Consider the following 19,079-nt stretch of genomic DNA (forward strand, 5'->3'; position numbering starts at 1 on the left):
TAGTCTGAGTCTGGGGCCGCCTCTAGTGGTGGCATTGATTCCCCAGATAGAATTTGTATTTGTGCCCCCCCTCCTCCCCTAGTTTTGTTTCCCATAAACAATACAAATGGAATGTGAATTACCCTGTTCGTGTCATAGAATAAGTCGTACTCATCGTTGAAAATGTCATACATGAGAGAGACGGACCAAGGCGCTGCGGAAGTGTGGACACTCATGTTTCTTTAATTAACAAAACAAGTAAAGTATCCACTGGAAAACCAAAAACCAAAACCATGAACAGGACTCACAACATGACAGTGCAGCAGGCTAAACCAAAAAAGCAGTGCTCACAACAATTCCCCACAAATGACAAACACACCCTAATATATGGGACTCTCAATCAAAGGCAAATAGACAACACCTGCCTTCAACTGAGAGTCCCAACCCCAATTAACCAAAACATAGAAACAGACACACTAGACTAAACATAGAATACATGAAAACCAAACAGTGCCCAAAAACCCCGGAATGCTTAAATCAAATGCCCCTTCAACAAACACACCACCCAGAACCACATAAAACGAATACCCTCTGCCACGTCCTGACCAAACTACAATACCAATTAACCTTATACTGGCCAGGACGTGACAGTTCGGTTCTGCCAATGTAGCACTGGTGGTCCTATCAGTAGCGCAGACCGGGACAGAGATGTTATATGCCAGGTGAGAACTCATGATCTAAGGAGCGGTGAGGTAGGTGGATGTAATAATGTAATATTTAGTACTTAATAAAATCCCTAAATGCATTCTGATTGGGCATCTAGCCATGCAATGTCATAAGGTACCGCCTTCATTATCTTATTTAGGAAGCTCATTGAATCCCAGGGAGGATATTTTTGTCACAGAAAGGGAAAAGGATGATCACTTTTTCAGACAGCTACAGCTAACAATAGGCTAGCTAGTAGCTACAAGATTCGATATGTTTTGGAAGCGACGCGCTGAATGATTATAGCTAGTTGGCTAAGCTTTGGTCAGCATGGATAACCGACAAATGGCTGGGCACTGCCAAGAGCAAAAACTGAAGAACACAATGTTGAGAGCGATACCAAGCTCACCGACCAGCCTACAGGCCCGACCACCGAGCCTGAGGACCCTAGCAGCAATTGTAATACCTGCCCATCCCCCATGCCACCTGCTGACCAACAAGATGGAGAAGAGCCAGGGCCTAGCGCCTGCAGCAAGAGTGTAACATCACAACAAGCACCTGCACCTCTGTTACCCCAGCCACTAGCACCTGACGACCTGTTGGAGCTAACCAGAACTAAACCAGTAGAAGCAGAGTTTATTGTGGCTCGCACATTCTTGCACAATGAAAATTGCCAACAACAGTAACCAACACCGAATGGACCCCCACTCAGTGTTCTTCAAAGATACGACGGTGCCTTTGTCAGCAGCATTGCTGACTGTGCTGTTGGTACTGAAACATGATGAACCTTTTTCGAGGCCTCTACAGCAATGTGTGAAAATTCCGTCTTCCCCTAAAGTACGTTTTCAGTGAACACAGACTCTGAACACAGAGCATGTCACAGCAACGAAAATCCCAGCTTGTCCAGTTGGCATTTGAGGGACCTGTATGTAGTAAATTATAGCCAGGAAGGAGAATGGAATCAGACATTTCTCATGTGTGATATTATTAAGGCACTTTTAATTCTAACTAAATAATAATACAGACTCATAATGTGTACCAATAAGTAAATATGCTTTTAATGTATCTAAATGTTGATAATACGATCTGTATGCTCTATTGATGTCTGATCTGAGTTTTGATTGATTACCTAAGAATTCATATCGGGGCGCTCGGGGCTTCCCAGCTCATTCATTAGTGACTTGAAGCCGTAGCTATATCTGCATGTCATTTATTTCCATATATCTTCCTTTTAGGTATGAACGCGATTTCAAATGTTTTTGTTCATGTCAGAATGTTACAGATGTTGCAGTGTGTTATTTAGTCAGTAGCAAACATGTTTAAAACAATGTCAAATGTGTTATTTGTATGTTTAGACAACTTGGAAATGAGCCATTAGCCGTTTTGCAAGCTACCTTGCTAAAAGGCTGCTCACCGACTTCGTGCCCGACAGAGACCGTATGCTCAGCTCCTGTGTGTGTGGGTGAATGGGAGCAATGGAAAACTGAATGTTGTTGTAATCTAAAAATGAAAACAAGGTTATACATGTTGTCTTTGTTATTAGGATGGTTATACATTAAAAAGAGGGACAATAAACATGTATTAATTGAGCCATTGTAATGTATAATGAGACAATACTGGTTTATTGAACAATTGTAACAGCTATGTAATTTGAGAGAAGATATTTTGTGCATTTGTGAAACATTCTCTGTGGGATTTATTTGTATATTTCCACCTTTCAGGGGTATAACAGAGGCAAGTCTGGTGGGGTAAGTATGTTGTCAGAGCTATATGTAAGTTGATTATACAGACAATTTGGATATTTCCACACAATATTTCTCACAAAAATAAGAATTGATGCAGTTATTCTCTCATCAATCTTCAACCAGGAAAGACTGGCATGCATGTTGTTTGTTCTGTATGTGCAGTTAAGGGCAAGGCGCTGCTCTGTTTTGAGCCAGCTGCAGCTTTGCTGGATCTTTCTTTGCTTCATTTGCCCATATTACCATATCACCTGACCATATTACCGTATCACCTGACCATATTACCGTATCACCTGACCATATTACCATATCACCTGACCATATTACCATATCACCTGACCATATTACCGTATCACCAGACCATATTACCTGACCGTATTACCATATCACCTGACCATATTATCATATCACCTGACCATATTATCATATCACCTGACCATATTACCATATCACCTGACCGTATCACCAGACCATATTACCTGACCATATTACCATATCACCTGACCATATTACCATATCACCTGACCATATTACCGTATCACCTGACCATATTACCATATCACCTGACCATATCACCTGACCATATTACCAAATTACATGACCATATCACCTGACCATATTACCATATCACCTGAGCATATTACCATATCACCTGACCAAATCACCTGACCATATTACCATATCACCTGACCATATTACCGGAGAGTAATCAAGACAGGACAAGACCAGAGCCTGAATAACTGGTACAGTTCATTTGTGTAAAAAATGCAGAACATCTTTTTATGACAGATATACCCCTCCCATCTTCACAACAACTTAGTCAATATGACTTGACCATGGTAATTGAGTGTCCAATGTTATACCTAGGAGTTTAGCTTCCTCAACTTGCTCAATGCTCACAACCTTTATACACAACTCCAGTTGAGGTTTAGGTCTTAAGAATATGTTTTGAACCAAATACAACAGCTTTTACAGTAGTTTTAGATGCATTTAAGACCAGTTTATTACCCATTCTGATACTGACTGTAACTCCTTATTTAGAATGTCAGTGAGGTCACAGGCTTTGGGTGCTGCCATATAGAGCATGGAATCATACATAGTCATTCTAGCTTTGTGGTGTCATAATTTATTTTAAAAAAATAGAGAAGAGTAACGGCCCAAGGGAACTGCCCTGAGGGATACCGCACTGTACATATCTGATGTTAAAGACGTTTCCATTGAAGAACATTCTCTGGGTTCTATTGGATAAATAACTCTGCAACCATGTGGTGGCATGTGATGTACTGCCATAGCAAGTGAGTTTCTTCAATAACAATTCATGATCAATAACATCAAAGGGCTGCACAGAAACTATCATCTTATTATCAATTTCTTTTAACCAGTCATCAGTCATCTGAGTCAGTGCAGTACAAGTTGAGTGCCCTTCTCTATATGCATGCTGAAAGTCAGTAGATAACTTGTTCTCTGAAAAATAGCATTGCATTTGGTCAAACAAAAATTATCTCAATCAGTTTACTAAGAACAGGCAGCAAACTGATTGGACAACTGTTAGGGCCTATTTTTAGGAAGTGGAATGACTTTAGCTTTCTTTCACGCCCGTGTGGACACACTCCTTTAGGCTTTGGTTAAAGATGTAGCAAATAGGGGTGACAATACAGTCTGCTACCATTCTCCATAGTTTCCCATCCAAGTTGTCTATACCTGGTGGTAATACAGTCTGCTACCATTCTCCATAGTTTCCCATCAAGGTTGTCTATACCTGGTGGTAATACAGTCTGCTACCATTCTCCATAGTTTCCCATCCAGGTTGTCTATACCTGGTGGTAATACAGTCTGCTACCATTCTCCATAGTTTCCCATCCAGGTTGTCTATACCTGGTGGTAATACAGTCTGCTACCATTCTCCATAGTTTCCCATCCAGGTTGTCTATACCTGGTGGTAATACAGTCTGCTACCATTCTCCATAGTTTCCCATCCAGGTTGTCTATACCTGGTGGTAATACAGTCTGCTACCATTCTCCATAGTTTCCCATCCAGGTTGTCTATACCTGGTGGTAATACAGTCTGCTACCATTCTCCATAGTTTCCCATCCAGGTTGTCTATACCTGGTGGTAATACAGTCTGCTACCATTCTCCATAGTTTCCCATCCAGGTTGTCTATACCTGGTGGTAATACAGTCTGCTACCATTCTCCATAGTTTCCCATCCAGGTTGTCCATACCTGCTGGTAATACAGTCTGCTACCATTCTCCATAGTTTCCCAGTTGTCTATACCTGGTGGTAATACAATCTGCTACCATTCTCCATAGTTTCCCATCAAGGTTGTCTATACCTTGTGGTAATACAGTCTGCTACCATTCTCCATAGTTTCCCATCCAGGTTGTCTATACCTGGTGGTAATACAGTCTGCTACGATTCTCCATAGTTTCCCAGTTGTCTATACCTGGTGGTAATACAATCTGCTACCATTCTCCATAGTTTCCCATCAAGGTTGTCTATACCTTGTGGTAATACAGTCTGCTACCATTCTCCATAGTTTCCCATCCAGGTTGTCCATACCTGCTGGTAATACAGTCTGCTACCATTCTCCATAGTTTCCCATCCAGGTTGTCTATACCTGGTGGCTCATCATTATTGGTGGTTAACAATAGTTTTCCACGTCTCCCACACAGACTTGACCAAATTTAAAGCAGCAATCCTTCTCTTTCATTATTTGATATTTTATACAAAAAAATATTATGGTTCACTGTTCAATGTTGTCATTTCACTTGTGAGTTTTTCCACTTTTGAAGTGAAATAGCCATTGAAATGATTGGCAATATCACAAAGTTTTGTTATAAATGACCCATCAACTTCAATGAACGATGGAGAATAATTGTGTTTTCTGCCCATGATACCATTTAAGGTACTCCAAAGTGTTTTTTTATTGTTTGGAATTTATCTTGGTTTGGTAATATAATTTATTGTTCTTTTTGTTAAGTTCACTCACAGCATTTCTAAATTGACAGTATGTTAACCAATCAGCTGAGCAGCCTGACTTGTTTGCCACCTCTTTTGTGTATTTATGTATTTATCTAACAAGGCAATTAAAGACAAATTCCTATTTACAATGACGGCCTACATTGAATCATACCATTTGTTCAATTATTCATCAAACCAGGGGGCTCTAGCAGTTCTTACCATTCATTTCTTAACAGGAGAATGCTTGTCAACAATTGATTCGAATAATTGGACAAATACTTCCAGTGCTGCTTCTGGATTCACTTCCTGATACACATCAGACCAACATCCATGTTGGACTTCCACTTCCTGATATACATCAGACCAACATACATGTTGGACTTCCACTTCCTGATATACATCAGACCAACATACATGTCGGACTTCCACTTCCTGATACACATCAGACCAACATACATGTTGGACTTCCACTTCCTGATACACATCAGACCAACATCCATGTTTTACATCTTCAACAAAAAAAGTCCACAGAAAACATTTTGTAACATCTCTTATAAATTACTTTATTACCACAATGTTATAGTCACTACAGCCAATAGGAACTGATATTGCTGTGGAGCTAAGCTAAAACTAGCTAGCTGGTAAATGAGTATTTTACCCAGAAAGCCCATTGGCAAGACCGCTAATACATCCTCCCCTCACACAAAGGCTCAAAATTCTTCTAGTTGCTCCTATTTTAATCCCTAAACTGGTCGTTACTATGTTGCAGTTTCCTTTCTCCATCTCCTTTTCAGAAAGCTCCATCACAGAGTTTTTCTCCCCACAGTTTTAGCCAGCTAGTCTATCTTTAGTTTGGTTTATTTACCTCTAGTGGGGGCGTAGCAAATTGACGAGGAAGTGTGTGGGCGTTACGCATGCAAATAGCGTGCATATGAGAACCAATCAAAAAGTAGCTCAGTCAATAAGAATTGTGTGTGTGTGATGTGGGGCTGAAGCTAGTGACCTGGAAGTTGATGGAAAATACATTTAATTTCCAGACAAAGGTTTTTTAAATTTAATCTAACTAAATAGCTAACAATAATGTATTGAGACGTACAAAGAGAAGCAAGTGTTGATTGATTAGTGAAGATTTTTAATGAGTGAGAATAAAATACAAAAATTTAAAATCTACCACAGATCTGCATTTAAGGCAATTTCTTATTCAGTCATTTAAACAAACCGATAGCATCAAAATAAGCAACTAGCTCTATACTACTCCTACATGGTGTAACAATACATAGATGTATATAATGAACAGACTAGCTCTATACTGCTCCTACACGTAACAATACATTAATGTATGTATATAATGAATGATCACTAATGGCGTTCCACATTTTACTTATATTCAGAAAAAAATGTTTGCATTAATCAAATGTGTTTTACAATCAGCACATGTGTTTTCTCTGACATGGTGGAATAATACTGATGGGAACATTGATGAGGTACACCACATGGTCAACAGTATGTGGACACCACTTCAAATGAGTGGATTTTGCTATTAGAACACTAATAACCGTTGGACACAGTTTACAGAACATTAATTAAGCTTTGCTCACAGGTGTATAAAATACGAGTAGACATTATTTGAGTATGACTTTAACTAAATATGAACTTTGAAAAGTTAGATTTCCATTAGGCAATTACTTTAAAATAACATTAACCGGTTCCCAAGCTTTCAAAATAACGGTTCTGTTCTTGAACAGTAGAGATCACTTTTGTTATCGGTTCTGTTACTGTTCCTCAAATGTTTTGCTCTTTTCCGGTTTTAGGTTCTGTTCCTTGAACCGGTTCCAACTCCTGTTCCTCACTGGGCGCATTGGAAAGAGTGTGTGTATTCTCTCATGCCTTTTCAGGTTCCCTAGCCGTGTAAAATCCTTTCCACACAGAGAGCAGTGGTAAGATGTCTCCCCTGTATGTGTCTTTTCATGCTCCTTCAGGTTCCCTAACTGTGTAAAGCTCTTTCCACACTGGGAGCATTGGAAAGGCTTTTCTCCTGTGTGTGTTTTTTCATGCACATTCAGGTTCCCTAACAGGGTAAAACCTTTTCCACACTGGGAGCATTGGAAAGGTCTCTCTCCTGTGTGTATTCTTTTATGTTCCTTCAGATGCCCTAACCGTGTAAAACCTTTTCCACACTGGGAACATTGGAAAGATTTCTCTCCTGTGTGTATTCTTTTATGTACTTTTAGGCTCCCGAATTTGGTGAAATCCTTTCCACACAGAGAGCAATGGTAAGAGTTCTCCCCTGTGTGTGTCCTTTCATGCACCTTCAGGTTCCGTAACTTGGTAAAACCTTTTCCACACTGGGAGCATTGGAAAGGCTTCTCTCCTGGGTGTGTTCTCTCATGCTTTTTCAGGGTCCCTAATCGTGTAAAACCCTTTCCACACTGGGAGCATTGGAAAGGCTTCTCTCCTGTGTGTACTCTCTCATGCCTTTTCAGGGTCCCTAACTGGGTAAAACTCTTTCCACACTGGGAGCATTGGAAAGACTTCTCTCCTGTGTGTATTTTCTCATGCCTTTTCAGCTTATATAACCACTTAAAACTCTTATTACACTGGGAGCAGTGGTGTGGTCTCGCTGGTTTGGCCGTCTCTGGGTCTCGTTCCCCTGAAGGACCCTTTCCACTGTCAGAGTGAGAGTCTGGTCTCTCGCCTGCCAAAGACAACCATAATATTTGGTTAAAAACAGAGAGACTTAAATTAAATCTCCACATGATAAAACAGTCTTCCTATGAGGTAACTGCAAAATACACAGGCAATGAAAATATTGATCGGGGAACTAGTTGCTGAGGAAAGTGGCTGTTGTAAAAAATAGTTTTTAACAGTAAAACAACAACAGTATGTGCAGGAGGGGTTAAAAGATGGGCTTGTCGAGTAACCCCGCCCCCCTCTAATGGTGATAAATCACACAGATTCAGCAGTGTGGACAAACAAAAACTACACGCAGAACAGATAAAGGAATAGAACATCTAAACAGAGTCAAGCTACTGAGGGTGTAGAACATTAACTAATAACCAGTGGTCACAGTTTATAGAACATTAACTAATAGAACTAATAACCGGTGGCCACAGTTTATAGAACATTAACTAATAACCGGTGGCCAGAGTTTATAGAACATTTAACTAATTGAACTAATAACCGGTGGCTACAGTTTTTAGAACATTAACTAATGGAACTAATAACCGGTGGCCACAGTTTATAGAACAGTAACTAATTGAACTAATAACCGGTGGCCACAGTTTATAGAACAGTAACTAATTGAACTAATAACCGGTGGCCACAGTTTATAGAACATTAACTAATAGAACTAATAACTGGTGGCCACAGTTTATAGAACATTAACTAATTGAACTAATAACTGGTGGCCACAGTTTATAGAACATTAACTAATAACCGGTGGCCAGAGTTTATAGAACATTAACTAATAGAACTAATAACGGGTGGCCACAGTTTCTAGAACATTAACTAATAGAACTAATAACCGGTGGCCAGAGTTTATAGAACATTAACAAATAGAACTAATAACCGGTGGTCACAATTTATAGAACATTAACTAATAACCGGTGGGCACAGTTTATAGAACATTAACTAATAGAACTAATAACGGGGTGGCCACAGTTTATAGAACATTAACTAATAGAACTAATAACCGGTAGCCACAGTTTATAGAACATTAACTAATAGCACTAATAACTGGTGGTCAGAGTTTATAGAACAGTAACTAATAGAACTAATAACCGGTAGCCACAGTTTATAGAACAGTAACTAATAGAACTAATAACTGGTGGTCAGAGTTTATAGAACAGTAACTAATAGAACTAATAACCAGTGGTCAGAGTTTATAGAACAGTAACTAATAGAACTAATAACTGGTGGCCACAGTTTATAGAACATTAACTAATTGAACTAATAACTGGTGGCCACAGTTTATAGAACATTAACTAATAACCGGTGGCCACAGTTTATAGAACATTAACTAATAGAACTAATAACTGGTGGTCAGAGTTTATAGAACATTAACAAATAGAACTAATAACCGGTAGCCACAGTTTATAGAATATTAACAAATAGAACTAATAACCGGTGGCCACAGTTTATAGAACATTAACAAATAGAACTAATAACCGGTGGCCACAGTTTATAGAACATTAACTAATAGAACTAATAACCAGTGGCCACAGTTTATAGAACATTAAGTAATAGAACTAATAACTGGTGGCCACAGTTTATAGAACAGTAACAAATAGAACTAATAACCGGTGGCCACAGTTTATAGAACATTAACAAATAGAACTAATAACCAGTGGCCACAGTTTATAGAACATTAAGTAATAGAACTAATAACTGGTGGCCACAGTTTATAGAACAGTAACAAATAGAACTAATAAGCGGTGGCCACATGTTTATAGAACATTAACTAATAACTGGTGGTCAGAGTTTATAGAGCAGTAACTAATAGAACTAATAACCGGTGGCCACAGTTTATAGAACATTAACTAATAACTGGTGGTCACAGTTTATAGAACATTAACTAACAGAACTATTATCCGGTGGCCACAGTTTATAGAACAGTAACTAATTGAACTAATAACCGGTGGCCACAGTTTATAGAACAGTAACTAATAGAACTAATAACCGGTGGCCACAGTTTATAGAACATTAACTAATATAACTAATAACCGGTGGCCACAGTTTATAGAACATTAACTAATAGAACTAATAACCGGTGGCCACAGTTTATAGAACATTAACTAATAGAACTAATATCCGGTGGCCACAGTTTATAGAACAGTAACTAATTGAACTAATATCCGGTGGCCACAGTTTATAGAACAGTAACTAATTGAACTAATAACCGGTGGCCACAGTTTATAGAACAGTAACTAATAGAACTAATAACTGGTGGTCAGAGTTTATAGAACATTAACTAATAGAACTAATAACCGGTGGCCACAGTTTATAGAACATTAACTAATAGAACTAATATCCGGTGGCCACAGTTTATAGAACAGTAACTAATTGAACTAATAACCGGTGGCCACAGTTTATAGAACAGTAACTAATAGAACTAATAACTGGTGGCCACAGTTCATAGAACATAAACTAATAGAACTAATAACCGGTTGTCACAGTTTATAGAACATAAACTAATAACCGGTGGTCACAGTTTATAGAACATTAACTAATAACCGGTGGTCAGAGTTTATAGAACATTAACTAATAGAACTAATAACCGGTGGTCACAGTTTATAGAACATTAACTAATAGAACTAATAACCGGTGGTCAGAGTTTATAGAACAGTAACTAATAGAACTAATAACCGGTGGCCACAGTTTATAGAACATTAAGTAATAGAACTAATAACCGGTGGCCACAGTTTATAGAACATTAACTAATAGAACTAATAACCGGTGGCCACAGTTTATAGAACATTAACTAATAGAACTAATAACCGGTGGCCACAGTTTATAGAACATTAAGTAATAGAACTAATAACCGGTGGCCACAGTTTATAGAACATTAACTAATAGAACTAATAACCGGTGGCCACAGTTTATAGAACATTAACTAATAGAACTAATAACCGGTGGCCACAGTTTATAGAACATTAAGTAATAGAACTAATAACCGATGGCCACAGTTTATAGAACATTAACTAATAGAACTAATAACCGGTGGCCACAGTTTATAGAACATTAACTAATAGAACTAATAACCGGTGGCCACAGTTTATAGAACTAATAACCGGTGGCCACAGTTTATAGAACATTAACTAATAATCGGTGGCCAGAGTTTATAGAACATTAACTAATAACCGGTGGTCAAAGTTCATAGAACATTAACTAATAACCGGTGGTCACAGTTTATAGAACATTAACTAATAACCGGTGGCCACAGTTTATAGAACATTAACAAATAACAGGTGGCCACAGTTTATAGAATATGAACTAATAGAACTAATAACCGGTGGCAACAGTTTATAGAACATTAACTAATAACCGGTGGTCAGAGTTTATAGAACAGTAACTAATAGAACTAATAACCGGTGGCAACAGTTTATAGAACATTAACTAATTGAACTAATAACCGGTGGCCACAGTTTATAGAACAGTAACTAATCGAACTAATAACCGGTGGCCACAGTTTATAGAACATTAACTAATAGAACTAATAACCGGTGGCCACAGTTTATAGAACAGTAACTAATAGAACTAATAACCGGTTCCCACAGTTTATAGAACATTAACTAATAACCGGTGGTCACAGTTCATAGAACATTAACTAATAACCGGTGGTCACAGTTCATAGAACATTAACTAATAACCAGTGGTCACAGTTTATATAGCATTAACTAATAGAACTAATAACCGGTGGCCACAGTTTATAGAACATTAACTAATAACCGGTAGCCAGAGTTTATAGAACATTAACTAATAACCGGTGGTCACAGTTTATAGAACATTAACTAATAACCGGTGGCCACAGTTTATAGAACAGTAACTAATTGAACTAATAACCGGTGGTCACAGTTTATAAAACATTAACTAATAACCGGTGGCCAGAGTTGATAGAACAGTAACTAATAGAACTAATAACTGGTGGTCAGAGTTTATAGAACATTAACTAATAGAACTAATAACAGGTGGCCAGTTTATAGAACATTAACTAATAGAACTAATAACCGGTGGTCAGAGTTTATAGAACATTAACTAATTGAACTAATAACCGGTGGTCATAGTTTATAGAACATTAACTAATATCCGGTGGCCAGAGTTTATAGAACAGTAACTAATTGAACTAATAACCGGTGGTCATAGTTTATAGAACATTAACTAATAACCGGTGGCCAGAGTTTATAGAACAGTAACTAATAGAACTAATAAACTGGTGGTCAGAGTTTATAGAACAGTAACTAATAGAACTAATAACCGGTGGCCACAGTTTATAGAACATTAACTAATAGAACTAATAACCGGTGGCCACAGTTTATAGAACATTAACTAATAACCGGTGGCCACAGTTTATAGAACATTAACTAATAGAACTAATAACCGGTGGCAACAGTTCATAGAACATTAACTAATAGAACTAATAACCGGTGGTCATAGTTTATAGAACGTTAACTAATAACCGGTGGCCACAGATTATAGAACATTAACTAATAGAACTAATAACCGGTGGCAACAGTTCATAGAACATTAACTAATAGAACTAATAACCGGTGGTCATAGTTTATAGAACATCAACTAATAACCGGTTGCCAGAGTTTATAGAACAGTAACTAATAGAACTAATAACTGGTGGTCAGAGTTTATAGAACAGTAACTAATAGAACTAATAACCGGTGGCCACAGATTATAGAACATTAACTAATAGAACTAATAACCGGTGGCAACAGTTCATAGAACATTAACTAATAGAACTAATAACCGGTGATCATAGTTTATAGAACATTAACTAATAACCGGTGGTCACAGTTCATAGAACATTAACTAATAGAACTAATAACCGGTGGCCACAGTTTATAGAACATTAACTAATAGAACTAATAACCGGTGGCCACAGTTTATAGAACAGTAACTAATAGAACTAATAACCGGTGGCCACAGTTTATAGAACATTAACTAATAGAACTAATAACCGGTGGCCACAGTTTATAGAACATTAACTAATAGAACTAATAACCGGTGGCCACAGTTTATAGAATAACTAATAACCGGTGGCCACAGTTTATAGAACAGTACCTAACAGAACTAATAACCAGTGGTCAGAGTTTATAGATGTTATATTTATTTTTCTAAATTTCACCTTTATTTAACCAGGTAGGCCAGTTGAGAACATGTTCTCATTTACAACTGTGACCTTGCCGAGACAAAGCAAAGTAGTGCGACAAAAAACAACACAGAACAGAGTGTGCAACGCTGTCATCAAAGCAAGGGCTGGCTGTTTGAAGATTCTCAAATATAAAATATATTTTGATTTGTTTAACACTCTTTCGGTTACTACATGAATCCATGTGTTATTTCATAGTTTTGATTTCTTCACTATTATTCTACAATGTAGAAAATTGTAAAAATAAAGAAAAACCCTGGAATGAGTAGGTGTTCTAAAACTTTTGACCGGTAGTGTATATGTATTATATCAGTCTGTCTTACCTAAAAACCATATATATATACAGTGGGGGGAAAAAGTATTTGATCCCCTGCTGATTTTGCACGTTTGCCCACTGACAAAGAAAGGATCAGTCTATAATTTTAAAGGTAGGTTTATTTGAACAGTGAGAGACAGAATAACAACAAACATATCCAGAAAAACGCATGTCAGAAAGGTTATAAATTGATTTGCATTTTAATGAGGGAAATAAGTATTTGACCCCCTCTCAATCAGAAAGATTTCTGGCTCCCAGGTGTCTTTTATACAGGTAACGAGCTGAGATTAGGAGCACACTCTTAAAGGGAGTGCTCCTAACCACAGCTTGCTAGCTGTAAAAAAGACACCTGTCCACAGAAGCAATCAATCAATCAGATTCCAAACTCTCCACCATGGCCAAGACCAAAGAGCTCTCCAAGGATGTCAGGGACAAGATTGTAGACCTACACAAGGCTGGAATGGGCTACAAGACCATCGCCAAGCAGCTTGGTGAGAAGGTGGCAACATTTGGTGCGATTATTCGCAAATGGAAGAAACACAAAAGAACTGTCAATATCCCTTGGCCTGGGGCTCCATGCAAGATCTCACCTCGTGGAGTTGCAATGATTATGAGAACGGTGAGGAATCAGCCCAGAACTACACGGGAGGATCTTGTCAATGATCTCAAGGCAGCTGGGACCATAGTCACCAAGAAAACAATTGGTAACACACTACGTCGTGAAGGACTGAAATCCTGCAGCGCCCGCAAGGTCCCCCTGCTCAAGAATACATATACATGCCTGTCTGAAGTTTGCCAATGAACATCTGACTCATGACTCAGAGGACAACTGGGTGAAAGTGTTGTGGTCAGATGAGACCAAAATGGAGCTCTTTGACATCAACTCAACTCTCCGTGTTTGGAGGAGGAGGAACGCTGCCTAAGAACACCATCAAACATGGAGGTGGAACATGGAGGTGGAAACATTATGCTTTGGGGATGTTTTTCTGCTAAGGGGACAGGACAACTTCACCGCATCAAAGGGACGATGGACGGGGCCATGTACCGTCAAATCTTGGGTGAGAACCTCCTTCCCTCAGCCAGGGCATTGAAAATGGGTCCTGGATGGGTATTCCAGCATGACAATGACCCAAAACACACGGCCAAGGCAACAAAGGAGTGGCTCAAAAAGAAGCACATTAAGGTCCTGGATTGACCTTAATCCCATAGAAAATCTGTGGAGGGAGCTGAAGGTTCGAGTTGCCAAACGTCAGCCTCGAAACCTTAATGACTTGGAGAAGATCTGCAAAGAGGAGTGGGACAAAATCCCTCCTGAGATGTGTGCAAACCTGGTGGCCAACTACAAGAAACGTCTGACCTCTGTGATTGCCAACAAGGGTTTTGCCACCAAGTACTAAGTCATGTTTTGCAGAGGGGTCAAATACTTATTTCCCTCATTAAAATGCAAATCAATTTATAACATTTTTGACATGCGTTTTTCAGGATTTTTTTGTTGTTATTCTGTCTCTCACTGTTCAAATAAACCTACCATTAAAATTATAGACTGATCATTTCTTTGTCAGTGGGCAAACATACAAAATCAGCAGGGGATCAAATACTTTTTTCCCCCACTACACACACACAAAATCATGGACACTCTTACTGACAGTTGTGGCTGCTAAGCGTGATGTATTGTTGTCTCTACCTTCTTGCCCTTTGTGCTGTTGTCTGTGCCCAATAATGTTTGTACCATGTTTTGTGCTGCTACCATGTTGTTGTCATGTTGTGTTGCTACCATGCTGTCATTCTACCATGTCATCTTAGGTCTCTCTTTATGTAGTGTTGTGTTGTCTCTCTTGTCGTGATGTGTGTTTACTCCTATATTTTTATTTCATTTATGTTTAATCCCAGCCCCCATCCCCACAGGAAGCATTTTGCCTTCTGGTCGGCCCTTATTGTAAATAAGAACTTGTTCTTAACTGACTTGTCTAGATACATACAGATTGAAATATAATTATATCTTTTTTATTTAATCATGTCAGTCTGTCTTACCTTAACTAAAAACCATATAACAATTTTATATGTAAATCTTCAAATCATGTTTAAAAAATAATAACTGATCAAAGCACTACAGAAAATATATATATATTTGGAAATGTTTAAGGGAGATTATGTTACGTCTAGTCTGTGAGACCAGGCTGTAAACCGAGGTAGTTGTGATCAATATGATGAATCCTGTTTTCACAACATTTAAGAACCGGGTGATAGAAAACAGTGTGAATGTAATAATGACAAGGGACTTACTCAGGAGTAATTTAGCTAACTGGTAGCGTTTTCATTTGACTTACAAAGAGTAGGACCAAAACGATTTCAATTGATTGTAGCAATATACCTGAGAACACAGCGTTTAAGTCAGTCAGTACTCTCAAGTCAGACTGAGACATTCACTTAATGTCCTGGAAATCAATCTTCTTCCCATCAATAAACGCAAAAGGACAGCTGAAAGATTCTCTCTTCCCGAGCCTTTCTTTATTGTTTTGAGAGACGGGGTTCCATCCCCCCAGGTAGATGGACTGGTGTAGGATCCTTTAGGGTCAAAGTAGTGGGTTGGCCTGGTGTAGGATCCTTTAGGGCCAAAGTAGTGGGATGGCCTGGTGTAGGATCCTTTAGGGCCAAAGTAGTGGGGTGGCCTGGTGTAGGATCCTTTAGGGCCAAAGTAGTGGGATGGCCTGGTGTAGGATCCTTTAGGGCCAAAGTAGTGGGGTGGCCTGGTGTAGGATCCTTTAGGGCCAAAGTAGTGGGATGGCCTGGTGTAGGATCCTTTAGGGTCAAAGTAGTGGGATGGCCTGGTGTAGGATCCTTTAGAGCCAAAGTAGTGGGATGGCCTGGTGTAGGATCCTTTAGGGCCAAAGTAGTGGGATGGCCTGGTGTAGGATCCTTTAGGGCCAAAGTGGTGGGATGGCCTAGTGTAGGATCCTTTAGGGGGGAGTGACCAAAATGTGCAAAACCACACTGACCTGTGAAAGGCATCAATACAGCTTCTTCATGTGAAAAGTCACATGAAGAAGAAGAAGGGTTGACATAGCAAGACTTGGCTCTGATTATAAAAAGAAGATATGGGCGTTTTTATAATCCCAAAGCCTAGGACCAAGAGGCATGGAGAGGCAGCCTTTAGTTACTATACCCCCAGCCTCTGGAATAGCCAGTCAGAGAACCTGAGGGGGACCAAGAGGCATGGAGAGACAGCCTTTAGTTACTATACCCCCAGCCTCTGGAATAGCCTGCCAGAGAACCTGAGGGGGACCAAGAGGCATGGAGAGGCAGCCTTTAGTTACTATACCCCCAGCCTCTGGAATAGCCTGTCAGAGAACCTGAGGGGGACCAAGAGGCATGGAGAGGCAGCCTTTAGTTACTATACCCCCAGCCTCTGGAATAGCCTGTCAGAGAACCTGAGGGGGACCAAGAGGCATGGAGAGGCAGCCTTTAGTTACTATACCCCAGCCTCTGGAATAGCCAGTCAGAGAACCTGAGGGGGACCAAGAGGCATGGAGAGGCAGCCTTTAGTTACTATACCCCCAGCCTCTGGAATAGCCAGTCAGAGAACCTGAGGGGGACCAAGAGGCATGGAGAGGCAGCCTTTAGTTACTATACCCCCAGCCTCTGGAATAGCCTGTCAGAGAACCTGAGGGGGACCAAGAGGCATGGAGAGGCAGCCTTTAGTTACTATACCCCCAGCCTCTGGAATAGCCTGTCAGAGAACCTGAGGGGGACCAAAACTGTGAACATATTTAAAAGAGATCTTAAAACACCTTTTTAGCTTTGCTTTTCCTTTAAAGTAGTTGTGTTTTTATTGTTACTCTTTTGTTTTTTTATCCTGTTTGTTTTGTAGTAAATATATATATATATATTTTTTCATTCGTTTTTAATTCCTGTAATGCACACTGTTGCATTCCATGTCTGAAATGTGCTGTATAATAAATATTGATTTGATAGTGGGAGTGTAAATGTTACTGTGTGACGTTGCCCTTTAGTTCAACAACTGCATTGTGCTTCTGTTTTAAGACAGTAAGTAACTTACTGGGCTTAATCAGATGTCGAATATCCTCCTCTTCCTCTTCTTCCAATATGACAGTTATCTCTCCCTCCTCTTTCTCTTCCTTCACTGAAACATCCTCATCCTCTACTTTTGGTACTGTGACATCCTCCTCTTCCTTCTCCTCTTTCACAACAACGTTCAGCCCCAGAACCTCTTTCTCCGTCCAGCAGATCTCCTCTTCTTTAACAGGAGGAGAGTAGCTTAGTGAACTCATGGTCGGGGATGTTAGCTAACAGTTAGCTAGCTAGGCTAGTGAACTTAACCAGCCAGCTACGTTAGCTGACTAATAACAACAACGTAAATATGAAATTAAATGGGATAACTAGCTAGACGACAGAAGTATGTTTAAAACACAGTGGACAATATACACGAACGCGTCTAAAGAGCTGCAATGTTTCAGCTAGCAAGCTACCGAAGTGGCTGACCCCTGTCGTTTAACTATAAAATAACATGGCTGTCTAGCTGGGTTGTCACTAGTTACCACAGCCACAAAGTCAACATTGGCTGTCGTAAACATGTATGAAAACAAAGATTTTATTTTTTTCTTCATTTAAGGTTAGGGTTAGCAATGTGGTTAAGGTTAGGTTTTAAAATCACATTTTAAGAATAGAAGTTGTAGAAATGGGCGAGGTTTAGCCATAATTATGACTTTGTGACTGTGGTAACTAGTGACGACCGACTAGCTGTTGTTGTTTAAAGAAGAGTCCAGTTCACCACACGTCACATTCTGGCAGACTTGCCTGAAAGACCCACAGCGCCCTCTGCTGATTGGAGTGGGAAACGCAGTTGAGGGAATGTTTTATTTTATAACAAAAAGTTTAAACAATTTCAATGATTGGTTTTATTTTATTTCCAAGAATAATATTATATCACATTATATGAAAGGAACCTCCAAGTTCAAATTGATCATTTGAAACATTTAGGCTGTATCTGCTAAATATTATCCTATATTCCTCTCTCTGTCTCTCTCTCTTTGACATTTACATTTTAGTCATTTAGCAGACGCTCTTATCGAGAGCGACTTACAGTAGTGATTGCATGCATTTCATGCATTTTTTGTTGTTGTATTGGCCCCCCGTGGGAATCGAACCCACAACCCTGGCGTTACAAACACCATGCTCTACCAACTGAGCCACAGTTTTCATTTTTATATTTATTACATTCTACTCTCCCTCTCTATTTGACCCTCTCTCTCTCTCTTTGACCCTCTCTCTCAATTCAATTCACTTTATTGACCTTGCAAGTTCATTATTACTTACATTGTCAAAGTATACATATAGAAAATATATAAATAAATAAATGGTGGGACCAACAGCAATTATAATAGTAGTAGTGGGAATGGGATTACCATTAACAACAACTACAACAACAATATGAATGAGAATAATAACAATACATTAAAGCAATGGTAGTAGACCAGTGT

General features: G+C 39.1%; 1 protein-coding gene and 1 non-coding gene across 2 annotated transcripts; both read right to left on the reverse strand.

Annotated features, from left to right (window-relative positions):
• Positions 1–6,500: 6,500 nt before the first annotated feature.
• LOC106593116 (uncharacterized) lies at positions 6,501–18,114 on the reverse strand. Its single transcript, XM_045711546.2, has 2 exons — positions 17,639–18,114; positions 6,501–8,084 (listed from the first exon to the last, which is right to left on the reverse strand). Exons 1-2 carry the CDS (start codon positions 17,868–17,870, stop codon positions 7,162–7,164), a joined length of 1,155 nt encoding a protein of 384 aa, XP_045567502.2. The 5' UTR covers positions 17,871–18,114; the 3' UTR covers positions 6,501–7,161.
• A 610-nt stretch (positions 18,115–18,724) lies between these two features.
• Positions 18,725–18,799, reverse strand: trnat-ugu (transfer RNA threonine (anticodon UGU)). Its single transcript has one exon. It is a non-coding gene; the product is annotated as a tRNA-Thr (tRNA).
• Positions 18,800–19,079: the final 280 nt, after the last annotated feature.

This window comes from Salmo salar, chromosome 02 (assembly GCF_965601325.2).
Source record: "Salmo salar chromosome 02, fSalSal1, whole genome shotgun sequence".
Lineage (NCBI taxonomy): Eukaryota > Metazoa > Chordata > Actinopteri > Salmoniformes > Salmonidae > Salmo > Salmo salar.